This window comes from Stegodyphus dumicola, chromosome 7 (genome assembly GCF_044657685.1).
Source record: "Stegodyphus dumicola isolate Sdum_Otavi_A_Nest chromosome 7, ASM4465768v1".
Taxonomy (NCBI): domain Eukaryota; kingdom Metazoa; phylum Arthropoda; class Arachnida; order Araneae; family Eresidae; genus Stegodyphus; species Stegodyphus dumicola.
The window spans coordinates 110309706-110323458 of NC_140774.1; the positions used below are offsets into that span (position 1 = coordinate 110309706).

General features: G+C 32.5%; 1 protein-coding gene and 1 long non-coding RNA gene across 2 annotated transcripts in view; both read right to left on the reverse strand.

Annotated features, from left to right (window-relative positions):
- Positions 1 to 538: 538 nt before the first annotated feature.
- Positions 539 to 7073, reverse strand: LOC146996314 (uncharacterized). Its single transcript, XM_085820721.1, has 4 exons — positions 6921 to 7073; positions 3552 to 3657; positions 3413 to 3461; positions 539 to 854 (listed from the first exon to the last, which is right to left on the reverse strand). The coding sequence occupies exons 2-4, from the start codon at positions 3619 to 3621 to the stop codon at positions 695 to 697; spliced, it is 279 nt and encodes a 92-aa protein (XP_085676847.1). The 5' UTR covers positions 3622 to 3657; positions 6921 to 7073; the 3' UTR covers positions 539 to 694.
- Positions 7074 to 13102: 6029 nt separating this feature from the next.
- LOC118200832 (uncharacterized) overlaps positions 13103 to 13753 on the reverse strand; it is a 31249-nt gene continuing 30598 nt past the window's right edge. The window contains exon 3 of the long non-coding RNA XR_004760153.2: positions 13103 to 13395. This is a non-coding gene — a long non-coding RNA (uncharacterized LOC118200832). The remainder of the gene's footprint in view (positions 13396 to 13753) is intronic.

Consider the following 13753-nt stretch of genomic DNA (forward strand, 5'->3'; position numbering starts at 1 on the left):
CGACATTTGGAATATTTTCATTTACCACACAAGAGATTAACACACGAGTTTCGTTTAATAAAGAACAAACAATGAAAAACTCTGCAAGTCACTCTAGAATGTTCTAAAATTGCTTATAATTATTTTAATATCTTGTATGGAAGTAAACCGATTTTTACTTATCCGTATTTTTTACTTACTCCGCCTTTAAACACTACACGGAAACGGAGGGAGGGCTCGTGGAGGTCTTTTAAAGGCAAACTGACTCATATCCACATTACACGTGGGGAAAACCACGAAATTATTTGTGCAGCCAGTCCAGTCCGTTAGCCGGGACTCGAACCCCAGACCGAACTACCAGTGTTCAGCGGCTTTTAACGCTCGGCAGCAGGTGGGCCGGAGTAAACGGATAACATAAAGAATTCCCATTAAAATTTTTGCTAAATTTTAGATGTCTGATAAAGAAGTTGTTTTAAAATGCATTAGTTTAAATAAGACTACAGTGATACACAAAATAGAAAACTAAAGAGAGGAGAAAATTTAATTTAAAGTCACCATATTTAATTTATTTTTTATTTTATAAAAAAACTCTTATATATATATATAACGTTATTCAATAATAGCATCTCAAGCAAAATATTTCATCGATATCATTTCTAAAGGTTTGATTCTTGGCTACAATAATAAAGATTTCAAGATCAAATGAAATTTATTTTTAACATTTTCTCGATGGTTCCGGTTTCTCGGTTGTAGGAGGTCTTCGCTCTGACCTTTTAGCACACCAGCAATCCGAATTTCCGCATCTACAGGTAAATGAGCAACAGTCGAGGTCACTCCTGCATTCCTCGTTTAAATTATTGCAATCTACCAGTCTCCTGAAGAATAAGAGAAAACAAAGTACATATTACCAGTTCAAGCATCACAAAACAAAGTAAAATATGCAGTATGTTGTTCCAAAATGTTTAGACTTCAAAATGAATCCTGGATGGCTGGTAGTTAGCTCATGGATCTAACTAAAGCAATGAATGAAATAAGAAAGGCCTTCAGACTATGACAGTTTTAGTCACATGATATATTTTAGTCAAAATGCGCGAAAATTAAATTTGCATGCTAGTTTCGCAGAAGAGAAAATATCAATGCAATTTTTTTCCAATAGTCAAATCAGTTGTGTGTGCATTATCAGAATTTACCGAGATATTATGAATTAATGTTTTGAAAAATTACGTGTAAATTTTGATAACAAGCTACTTGCGTTATGTTTTGAACTGGCAAGATACCTTTATAATAAAAAGCATTACATGCACTTCCTTATAATTACGGTCCCTGTTGCTTGAAAGGGGCCAAGATTATTGATAAGTCACCAACGTATGTCGTAGTGCTCGTCCTCGGAAGAATTTTGAGTGGGTCACATGTTATTGTTGTATATTGTATTTTCTGCATTTCGCGGAAAACTGTTAATAATTTTTGATTTAAAGAGAAGTCAAGAAGATGCTATATTATTATTCCAAGAAAGAAACATTTTAACTCTCATTCAAATGTAACATTCAAATTTTAACTCTCATTCAAATGGCTACGAAATAACGGAAGCTGTAATGATAAGCTTAAGACGTTTCCTGTAAATGACTGGGGTTATGACTGCCGGTCGTTTAGCGATAGTATAGTTATATGACCATCGATTCACTGAAGATGACATAGTGTGGTTATGGAATCCGAGTAGATAGAAAGGACTTTCTCCTAAACTACAATCACCCAGGAACGGTCCTTACACAGTCCTAAGCAGGCTGAAAGACGTTTAGATTCTAAGCCTAAAGTCGTTCATTACGACAGGCTAGCCGCTTACTATGGCAATAGTACGTGGTTCACATAGTGTATACAATATAAATAGTATACTAAAACCACAGTTCTATTTGTATATAAATTTATAAGTTTATGTATTTATTTACTGGCTTAGTATTTGATTTGTTTTGTGTTAATTACTGAAATTATTATTTTATTATTTCATTGATTTTCTCTAGTTGTAAGTATAGTTTCCTGTCCAGGGATTGTACTGCTTGAGATGTGTACTCCTTGGGAAGGGGACAATTTGACGAATTTTACATAGTGTAGCATGAAAAGTTTGAAAAGCGAAACTTTGCGGGAAAAATAAGATTACATGTATAAGGTTCTATCTCGCTAAATTCGGCAAACTGGTAATCGTACTGGTAACTAATTTATCGCCAAATTTGGCAAGAAGTCGTCATCCGTTGGCAAATCTCGTGACCATTTGGCGACATTTTGGTTTGGTCTCTATAATTAGTACTGTAATTGATCCCTGTATGCAACTGTAACCGTATTCAGCCTTTACATGGAACTTTAACCCTATATGCCTTCTAGTAATTTCGAGAAACAAAAAGTACTGGGAAGAACCTAAATTAACAGTTGTTTGAATCTTGGAAATGTTAATGAAATTATTAAATGATTTTTGGAGATAAGAGGAGAGTTAAAGGAATGAAATAAGAGGAGAGTTAAAGGAAATTTTTAAGTGGAGAGTATCTTCTTCACTTAAAATGTGCAGTTTTATTAAATTCATTATTCTGATTAATGATTTTAATATAAGTTACGTAATTTTGATAGATAATGAGCAATTACATTGTAAGTTATCGAAGCTAGAAAAGATAATTGAACTTCACAGAAGTAGTGAATAACAGGTAAAGAAGCAATACTAAAAACGTCATCAGGTGTAATTTAAGCGAGCAAATAGTCTCAACTGTTATATTATTTGTAATTTCAAAGAGTTGATAAAAAAAAACTGTTTTTAAACTTCATATTGGTTTTTTATATTTTCTTTTGAAAACTTATTGTAAAAGATAAAAAACTGTTTTTAAAATTCACATAGATTTTTTATATTTTCTTTTGAAAACTTAAATTTGTAAAACATCATGTTATTGAACAAATTATTGGTCTTGTTTTTCAGCAATGGGCAAAAACAGAATTAGAACAAAAATCAATACTGCAAGCGAAGTTTAGATTTGATCCTTCATTAATGCCACATAAAATATTCGTTTATGTTCTGATGTATTTTATTGTATATATATTTGATTGTTTGTAAAATAAAAAGGATAAAATCACCTATTGAGTATTACACATATCACTATTAAAATATGGCTTCCATTTGCATTTATTTATGTATTAGGGATTATGCTTGCAGCCTTGTGACAAACTCCAAGGCGAGCTAAAGCAAAATAATCTTTCATTTTCTAAAACATTTTGTTAACTTTTCTTAAACTTTTAGAATTTAAAGTATATTAACTCTTCATTCTCTCTCAAATAAAATAATATTTAAATGAAAAAATTCTCATCTTATGTATTGATTTGTAATAACATATTTTGTTTCTTCAAAAGCAAAGTGTAAATTTTCGCTATTAAATTTGCTTGCAAAGAAAACTAAACTTACTTCATGATCGAATGCCCTCTGGATCCACTTCTTTTCTTTCGCAATGGCTCTAAACGAAAAAAGAAAGAATTCTCAGATACTTTAATGAATAATTAACTTACAATAATTTCACTTAAAATATCACGAAGAAGAAACTTACCACTTAAAACATCTGGTAAAATGCACGAGAGAAGAAGTAGTAGCACAAGTATAGAATTCAAATACCTCATTTTGAAAAGATGAATGGTCGTGGAAGAATGTATTATCTGAAACAAAAAAAAAAAAAAAAAAAAAAAAAAGATCAAGTTCTGATATTTCGCAATTTGTATAATACACGTAAGTATTATGAAAATCAACTTCATTAATTTTTTAGTTTCGATATAAAATTTGTAGAGTCATTAAGTATTTTTATCGGAAGACGAGTGGAGAAAAATGAACAGAAAAGCCTTACAAATTACACTTATTTATAAATGAAATCTTTATGACGGCATCAAAATGCTTGAATGCCTTGCCTCATACTAATTACCAAACATAACAAGAAACAAGAATAAAACTGATTGTATATTGTTGTGTATTTAAGTTATTATTATTACAGAAAATTATGCATTTAGAAAAGATTATGTTTGAAAGAGATAGGAAGATCATGAAATCAAGTAAAAGATTACGTTTGAAAACTGAATTTAACTAATATGATATTAGAATTATTTAAAATATATCTTCCATATTAATCTTGTTAAACATCTTTCTAAACCGTCATTTTTCAATTTCTAGCGTCGTTATTAAAAATACGTGTGAAAGTGCGCTTGGTAGTAAGAATTGAGTAACAGATGCAAGATGGTTGATTTTGTTGTTTAATACAAGGGTATTCAAATATTAACGGATCTGTTGTTGTTAAAAATCATGCATAGCGCTATGTATCCTTGGGTGAGTACAGCTAATACTTCCCACTTTATCTTTAGTGTTGATTAGAACTTGCTCTGTCGTGTCTTGCATTTGCGAGTGATGAGTGAGCAAAAGCTGCTTCGAGGCATAGAGCAACGAACTGCGATTCATTTTCTGAAGTTGAGTCATCTGAAATTTATCTGAGATATCAGTATGGGGAAGAGTGTCTATCTAGAAGCCATGGGTTTGAGAATTGTAAGTGCTTCTCTGAGGAACCAGAGGGCGTCACCTCGAGAAGCAGTGATCGTGTGAATTCGGTTATTCGAGAGAACAGGAGCATCGCTATCTAACAACTTATGCCTATGCTTTCAAGTCACTGTTGGTACTGTATCAACCATTGTGGAAAAAAGTTTGCACTATGATAAGGTTGCATATCACGTACGTTGACACACGAGAGTAAAGCGATGCTCAGGCAAACCGCCAGTTCTCTCTTACGGTGGTTTGAAATTGAAGGAGATGCATTTTGAAAGAATATAGTGGCCATCACCAATGAAATGTGGCATACTAGTTCATTTCCAAGTATCAGGCTTAATCCCCTCTTGCAAGACATGCAGGCATGCACGACGCCGTTACCGTCAATGTCTGGAAATGGATTCAAAACCCAAATAATATATTTCCAAGGAAAGGGCATTAAAATGCTTCCAGAACGTTGGAAAAAAAATAGATAGACTTTGAGAGTACGTTGCAAGCGGACATGTTAAACTCTTTTATTCGCAGTAAAGATATAGGGAAAAATCAGTCACAGGTACATTTAAAACATCTAGTAGTTAGCTGCAAGATTCATGTATCATAAAAACAAAATTCAGAAGTGAATGAAAAATGATATAAAATGCGGAAAAGAGAAGTTTGTTTATAAAATGGACTATTGTTTAAATAATAATCGCAGAAGAACAAGCAATATGTGAAAGCTTTTAAGATGATAATGCGAAGAAAATATTTAATATTTCAGTGGTTAAACTGTAGGATTACGTATCTCTTTCCGTTTTACAGCCAGGATGCAAATTAGTGCGTGTGTATTTAAGATGAGGTTTAGAGATTGCAAGACACAGCGTGTTCTGCCACTCGTGGCCACGTTACTAGATTTTATATATTAGATAAGAGTTTCTGTCTTCGGTCTTGCATTACAATTGCAGATAGGTAAATTCATGCCAATTCATCTTCGCATTATATTACTTTGTGTAGTCTTTGGTTGTTAGTTTACTTAAACTTAAGCGTTACATTTGATCTACTGTTTTAAGCTTCTCGCTATAAATGCTGAAGGAGTTGTGAGCACCAACACTGCCTTCTATTCATCTTATTTAGTTTTAAATAAAGGATCTTTTACACGTTTTTCAAGTTTCTATGTATCGGATGATAGATAAGAAAGTTAACCTCTACAGTACTCAAGAATTAAAATAAGGACAATGTCTCAAAAGAATTCGGAGTTTAATCTTGCCTCCATCAACCTTGCAAGCTCCACTGGCGTCAGTAAATCCCATGGATGAATTTGGTTTTATCGTCTGCATGGTATCCACAATCTGCATGACAGGCATCAATCAATCCGGCACAGACGTTTGTCGGAAGATGCTACATAATAACTGTTCTTGAACATTTAAATTTGCAGTTTTTGCTTTATACGCAGTACATTTTTTCTATCTTTGAATGGCAACGCGAAATGTAATAGAAGCACATTGATTTAAAAAACTATAAGTGGTAAATGATATGAAATAAAATTCTCTTCTGATTTGCTTTGATGCATCTTGGAAGCTACTAATGAGATGTTAGATTAGATTATTTTGTTTCCGATATTCCGATGAATTTGTATTAAAACTAGAATGAATATTTTTGAAGACAGAATTAGCACTGAGCCACTACATGTAAAATTTTAGATGAGCTCGATAGAATCGTCGTATAGCTTCGAAGATACGCTGTGCAATTAGTGTTCAGTTTTTTTATGAGGAATTGCTGCCCTCAGGATATGATATTGCAATTGTTTAAACTGAATTTCTATTACATGCAGTGCCACCAAAAACTCGTAGAGTTTCAGTTTGGTGCCTTAGATTGAAGGCTCCATAGGACATTTCTTGCGAACGAGAGCCAGGGGATTAAAGGAGAGACTGTTTTCATTAGGTCTAGAAACAATTCTGAAGTAATTAATGAAAGCATCAAGAGGAAGGCTGAACTAGATTCGTGATCTTGTTTAAAGAGGTTGGTTGGAAGCGCAAGAGGCTAGTACCAAGAATAAAAAAAGTATTCAAGCGGTTACGACTGCAAGCATATTTTTACACTAGAGGTCTTTCATTATGTTTTGTGTCATGATATCATGATTATTTTAATACATATAAATCGGTTATAATATATAAATTACTCGCTACATGCATTTGCAGAAGTAGAGAAGAGGAATAGAGATAATTCACAGAAAACATTGTAAACAACATTCTCTAATTAACTTCATTGTACTCTCTATTGCAAAAAGCTTAATTTTTTTCATAAATTTACCATAATTAAATTATAATAACGCAAAAACAATAAAATTTCGAGTTAATTTCAAAATTAACTTGCAAAATATAAAGTAGTCATGTGTAACTAACTAAAGCATTTCGCCTACCTTTACGTGCTCAAGAGCTCCAAAATATATGAATTCGGATTTCCAAACTCTCTACTCGAATCGTCCGCGCTACTGTTAAGCATATGTTTCGATTCAACCTTCATCATCTTTTAAAAAAGTAACATCAGGTTTGTCACGTCAGCAGCAGGTGACGTAACAGGTGTTTCTAAGCACGAGTTTAGCTATTTGGCCTAGATATTAAATAAAAGAACTCTACCGATTATAAAATTAAAAAAATGCGACAACGAAACATCTAAAAAGATTTCAAGGGCTTCTAAACGACTGTTTTTTAATTTTTATTTCACTTTTTTTGGATACTACGATTATTCATTTCACGTGGGAATTTTTATGGTGTCATTTAAACTCATGGCTGACTTTTTCCTGAGCAGGTGATTGATTTGGAATTTTAGAGTTTCATTTGAGTTATGCTTTTGCCATCATTATGCAGAAAAATGAGTATTTATAGTTAGATACTTGATTTTCGTTCGTAATGTATTATTTCATAATTTTATGTTAAATGAATGAGAAAATACCTGTATTAAAATAACCACTACAATTCATTAATGTATGTTATAAGTTTTGTAATACTATAAATGCACGCTAAAGTTCTTGTACCAATGTACCATTATGTTGATAATCAGACCTTTAGGAAACTTGCGGTTTGTTACCCAAAGGGCTTTACTTTAGCTGGAACACAATGGAGTCCAACTTCGGTACTTTTCAGTTTTTTTTTTTTTAATTGAAATCGTAAAGACGGAGCACCGAATTAGACGAGTTCCGGTACTTGGTTATATAACTGAATCTTACTGATAACTGATAATTCTGTTATTATTGCAGCATTTAAGTTAGTAGTTAATAAAACTGTTATTGATGGAAGATAATGAATGCATGTCTGACTTTTCCTGGAAAAGCAAAATATATGGGAAAACTTGAAAGCTATAAACATTCAGTCAGAAATGCTATAAATGGCTGAATAAAGAAAGCGAAATTTAATAAAAATAAATAATACAGGAAGTTTTTTAAATAATACAGCAAATTTTTTAAAATTAATATCTATATCAACCCATTGCCTGCCAAAATAATAAAGCAAGTTTTGTTTTGATTGCGAAGAATGTTGCTTAAATTATTTACCTCTATTTTAACCTTGTTAATATAATTTACACTTCACATTTGTTTTACATCATTTGACTTTGATACCATTTTTTAAAATTTGTTAATAATTTACCCATTGTTCATTTGTTTATTATTTTATTAAATTATTTTGTTTCGATTTAATTTTTACTTTGAATAATTAGATTAATTTTTTTTAAAAATTTGGTTCATGCATTAACGTTTAAGATTGAAATTGAACTAGGAAAATATTTATTCAAAATTTTTTAAACTTTTGATTGCAAGATTTAATTAAAAAATAATGTAGTAACTTTTAAAAATTAAAAAAAGTATAATATCTCCGTGGTTTGTGAAATTTTATCTTTTTTTTTTTTTTTTTTTTTTTTTTTTATTCTTGGTGACTGTTCGCAAAAATTTTAGGAATACAATAGTACATAAATAAAGAAATGAAAACTAAATTCTTATCGGGAGAGTAACGAAGTATTTTGTTGATTTCGAAACTTTAAACTAAAATAGAAGGAGAGCAGCCGGTACAAGAAAACAGGTTCAGTGTTCATAACAGTAGAATTGTCAAACTAATGTCTAACAATAGCTAAACAAGTATAACAACTAATTTTACAAACCTATATGCATAACTCTAGAACAAAAGCAAATTAATTGAGCACAAGAATTAGAATTCTTTTTTTGCCTAGTTTCATACAGTCTGAAATTTTACTAAAAATCTTCTACATACATACTGAAAAATGAGCTGTTCATGTATTCTTCCAAAGTTCTAAAGAACAGCAGGTATGTACATTTCAGCAAATTAGACCCATTCTTCTTTGTAATGAATCACATATTTTCGAATAAAACATTTTACTGCAAATGTAGGCAAACAGTATTTTGAGTAGTTTGAAGGGATGTTTCTACCGTTTGCATTTATGTAAAACTGCAAATACTTTTTCCAGCAATTGCATTTTCATAAAACTGCAAGTCCCGTTTAACTGGATTATTTTATTTAGATTATTTGCTATACAACATCTGAAATACAACTTAAATTTGCTTGTTTAGGATAACTATATTTTGTAAACAAGTAATAAAGTTTTAAAATGTGCTTTACATCGTTCTAATTTTCAATATATTGCTTGCTACGTAGTTAACAATAAAAGTGACTAATTTTTTAAATGAGGAATCGGCTAAATACCACATTTCCTCGCATATTACCTAGCGCCTGGTTCTGAAAATTAAAAAAAATAATTGTGTATTTTCCTATTTCTTATTTTCTTTGTGTGTTCAGAGAAGAAGCTCTTCTAAATTTTAAAAGGGATTCGTTCACGTAGTGATTGTTTTCGTTTTACTAATAAAGACAAACCCTTGCAAACTACCTGAAAGTTCTGTCTAACCATTACCTTCTCACTCATGAACTACATATATACTAGCCTGATACAGGAATCGATCAATCACAGCGAAGCAAATACGAATTGATATTCAGTCTATGGTTTCGCTGAGTTAGCTGCACATTGACCTTCTCTAATTATGTATGGATGATTTGAGACCTAAGGAGTACCTGAGACGACAGTATGAAAAGGCAAGATTTAAATTACAGGGAAATAGAAATGAAGATATCTTATTAAATGCTGTATTGTTGATATTATTACGTATTCTTATTGGAATATTGGTTTCTTTTAAAAAAATAATACCGTTATAGTAGCTTGTAATTTTTTCATAACTATTTTTCTTTTGTTATGATTTTACTGCAACCGCGTCCTTCAGAAATTAAATTATTCGCATGATTTTCCCTTCTAGATGTCAGAACGATAAAATTAACGAAAAAATGAGGGGAAATAACCCTGGGAATTACGGTATTAACATGAGAATTACGGTAATTATGAGAATATACTCATAATTATGAGAATTACGATAATTAACAATAATTGAAAATTCCGCAGTTCATAACAGTTGTACATTTCCATTACATTCGTGAATCTAAAATGCATTTAGCTTGAAATAAACAATAATGAACATCGATTTTTGATATAGAAATATCTAATGAATCTATGAAATCTATTGTATCTAATGAATCACAGAAATTTATTTTCGACGCTTGCTTTGCACTTTGCAATTAAACATTTATCCGCAAAGAAATCATTAAAAAATTTGCGTAAGTTAGCTGGATAATTTAGGTGAATGGAGTCTTTTACAAATCCTGTGCCTCAGACTGAAAAACAAAAGATTAGTGAAATGTATGTTGCAGAATTTGCGTAAAGTCAACATCTAAACAAACCTTTCTTATAAGTTATTGAAATTCGATTGTTATTGCATACTGCTTTCACAACGTTACTGACTAGGTTTCGAAAACATGATGTCCTTGGTCAATTTTTATAGATAGCATATGACACATTTTGTAGTTCCTTTTTAATGACAAACTGTTGAGAAATGTTTAGTGAAGGTTAACTTTTTTAAACACTAAAACCTATACTTTGGTCTCGAATGCGTCTTGTTTTTCCACGTAAAACTTTAATTATTATTCTCCGCAATTAACTTCCTATTGAGTCTCTGAGTTAGACCATTAAGCTTATATTTTTTGACGTCTAAACTGCTAAAGCTAAAAATAAGTATGATATATCATTTTCTCTTTTTTACATCTAGTAAACGAACAAATAGTAAAAGAAAAATTTTAACAAAACTGTTTAATTTCTATGACTTCCGTGTATTCAAAAGTTTTGCAAAGACTTATTTTGCATGGATATATATGCATTTATAGTGATGAACATATACGTTTGTTTTAAGATTTCACACTGAATTAACCTTAAAATTTCATTTGTCTAAATTCGTCGTAGTAATTCTAAGTACTAGATTAAATCTCTGAACTAGAACTGCTTTTCCGGGATGATATGTATAATGATTAGCTTTACTGGCTGCCAAATAAATGGGCATGGGTTCGATTCCCGAGAAGGGGAGGATATTTGTAAATGTACAGCGTTTCTGCGACAGAGGCACTCATAAATGGTGCCCCAGAGACATGAGAAAACGGCAGACGTAATCCTGCTCTGATTGCGTCGATGACCTGTTCTGATTTTACTGTCAGTTAAGTGAGATAAATCATAACAAAAACAAATCTTATTTCTCGAAGATTTAAGCACTTCTATGAAATATATTGATATTAAGTATTAAAACAGCTACGTTAATTTTAAGAAAATATACGTTAATTTTAAGAAAAGAATATGTGGTTTTTCAGTATTAGATGTAAGAGCATCTAATAAGAAAGCGTATATTCAGATACAGAAAAAATAGATTTACTCAAGTATCAGAAATGATTTATAGTGGCTCACATTTGTTTTCGAACACGTTGGGTTTTAAAGTTTATGTGCATAAATTTCGTACTAAAGTTTGAAACATAGACTCCCAAACGTTCTTCGAATATAATATTTTTCTCTCTCTTAAGCTTTTCTTGTAACAAAATAGACATAATCAAGGTACACTCACTTCCAAAAGTTAAGCACGAAGACATAAAATGTAAAAAAATCAACAAATACTGCTTTGATTGACACGAAATTCGGCAGGAAAGTAGCATATATATTTATGCATAAAACAAAATCAATAATCATATACAGAAATGAAAACAATATTAAATTTTGTAAGTTACAGATAATGACATATTGGAGACAGAATTATGTTTAAAGTGAAAATAAACAGCATAAAATGAACAAAAAGGACATTATTAGGATATGTGATCTCCCCTCATCTGTATACAAAGTTTACACCTTGTGACCATGCTTTCAATTAGGTGGTCAACCACCACAGAATTAAGCAATCGCCATTCTTCTTGTAGAGCCGTTTCCAGCTCAATAAGAATGGCTGGAGGTGGGAAACGTGAAGATACAGCACGGCCGAGAGCATCCCAAAAATTTTCAATGGGATTAAGGTCGGGCGAATATGCTGGCCACGCCATACGCGCAATCCCTTCACTCTCCAGGCAGTCATCGACGATCTCAGCTCTATGGGGACATGCGTTATCGCCCATTAAAACATAAGTACGGCCAACTGCTGCAGCTTACAATCTCAATATGGGTTCTAGGACTTCATCTCGATACCGGACAGCCGCCAAATAACCCCGTTTAAAGATGTGCAGGTCGGTGCGGTATCCTAATGAAATCCCTACCGACACCATAATGCTTTCAGCTCGGAATGCGTGATGTTTTGGGACTGATTGCGTGTTCGTTGTTCACGCCATATCCTTATACGCTTGTCATCTGGCTCTAGAGCAAATCTTGACTCATCAGTAAACATGACATTGCCCCAGTCAGACACACTCCAATTGACATGTTCCCGGCAACACTGTAATCGTGCCCCTCTTAACTGGACGGATAGAGGAACACAACCCCGGGCGTACAGTCCACTCATATGTAATCTTCGGCGTACAGTAGCTGCAGATATCGACTTACCAATGGGTGCTGTAACCATAGAGGTCACACGTGTGGAGGTCGCTCTGCGATTCCGGTTGGCTACAATAGCAATATATCGATCTTCCGTGAAGGTTGTAAGCCTTGGGCGACTGGCTACGGGCCTTCGGACAACTGTCTGTGCGGTTTGGAATTGTTTCCACAAACGTGAAATTACAAAATGATGAACGCCGAAGAAAAGAGCAACATCTGTGATCGACTGTCCTGATTCAATGCGCCCCACAGCACGCCAGCGCTCAGAATCTTCCATTCGTCTTCTGGAAGTCATAGAAACACGTATGTGTTCAAAACAAATTGTACGAAAGTTTTAAACACCTTCTATCAGCGCTTACATTCAACTTCTGTAACCCTTCATAAAGCTGGCTTCTTATAAGGCTGCCGTTTTTGCATATTTCCTGACATGAAAGCGCGATTGGCTGTTACCTAACATATTTGCATACTTCCATCTACCTCTGCAGCGAATTGCATCCTCTTCAATTCTGATTGGCTAAAAATTAGCATTTTCCTCTCCGTGCTTAACTTTTGGAAGTGAGTATATTTTTTGGAATAAAATAATTCTAAACGTAATTAGTTGGTAATTTATATAATAATTCTGACACTCAAACTTTTATTGAGATATTTTGGCAGATGAAATTTGTTTTCATAAATTTTGTTTTAAACAAAAATTATTACTTGTTTAGCAAAATACGTTAACAGTTCCATATCTGGGAAGAACATGGCAAGACGCTACAAACGAATGACAAGCTTCAGTAGCAATTCAATTATTCATCATTTGAAAGGTAGTAAAAGTATTCGAAATATCCAATGAAAAGCATTCAACCACCTTTGATGTCATAAATCGATGGAAATTGCGTGGTACTGTTGAAAATGCAGTGAAGTCTGTACCATATTCCAAGCAAATGAAGAGGAGTTGGAGATTTATCCTAAGAAAAATAAAATAAAACCCAAATATTAATGATGCGATACGATGGATTTAATAGAACAATTTTCAATAAAAATTAACTCCAACTATTAGAATTAAGAATAATATAAGAACCATTAGATCATCTGGATGCAATAGGCGATCTACAAGAAACAAATTCCTCGTAAAAAGAACTCAAGCAAAATACGCCTGACGTTAGCAGAATCTATGGTAAATCAAAATTTATCATTATTAAAACAATATAATATTTGAAAAGGAGCCACATTTTAATAAACGTAGATCTGTTGGGCGCACTGCTGTATGGCGAAAACCGGCTAAAAATTCGAATCTGTAAAATGTAATGTAAAAAAAAAAAATGT

Coding starts and splice junctions, on each gene's coding strand:
- LOC146996314 (XM_085820721.1), bottom strand. CDS start 3,621: ATGAGGTATTTGAATTCTATACTTGTGCTACTACTTCTTCTCTCGTGC. Junction 3,462..3,551: donor TTTACCAGATGTTTTAAGTG/GTAAGTTTCTTC, acceptor TTTTTCGTTTAG/AGCCATTGCGAAAGAAAAGA. Junction 855..3,412: donor AGAGGGCATTCGATCATGAA/GTAAGTTTAGTT, acceptor CTTATTCTTCAG/GAGACTGGTAGATTGCAATA.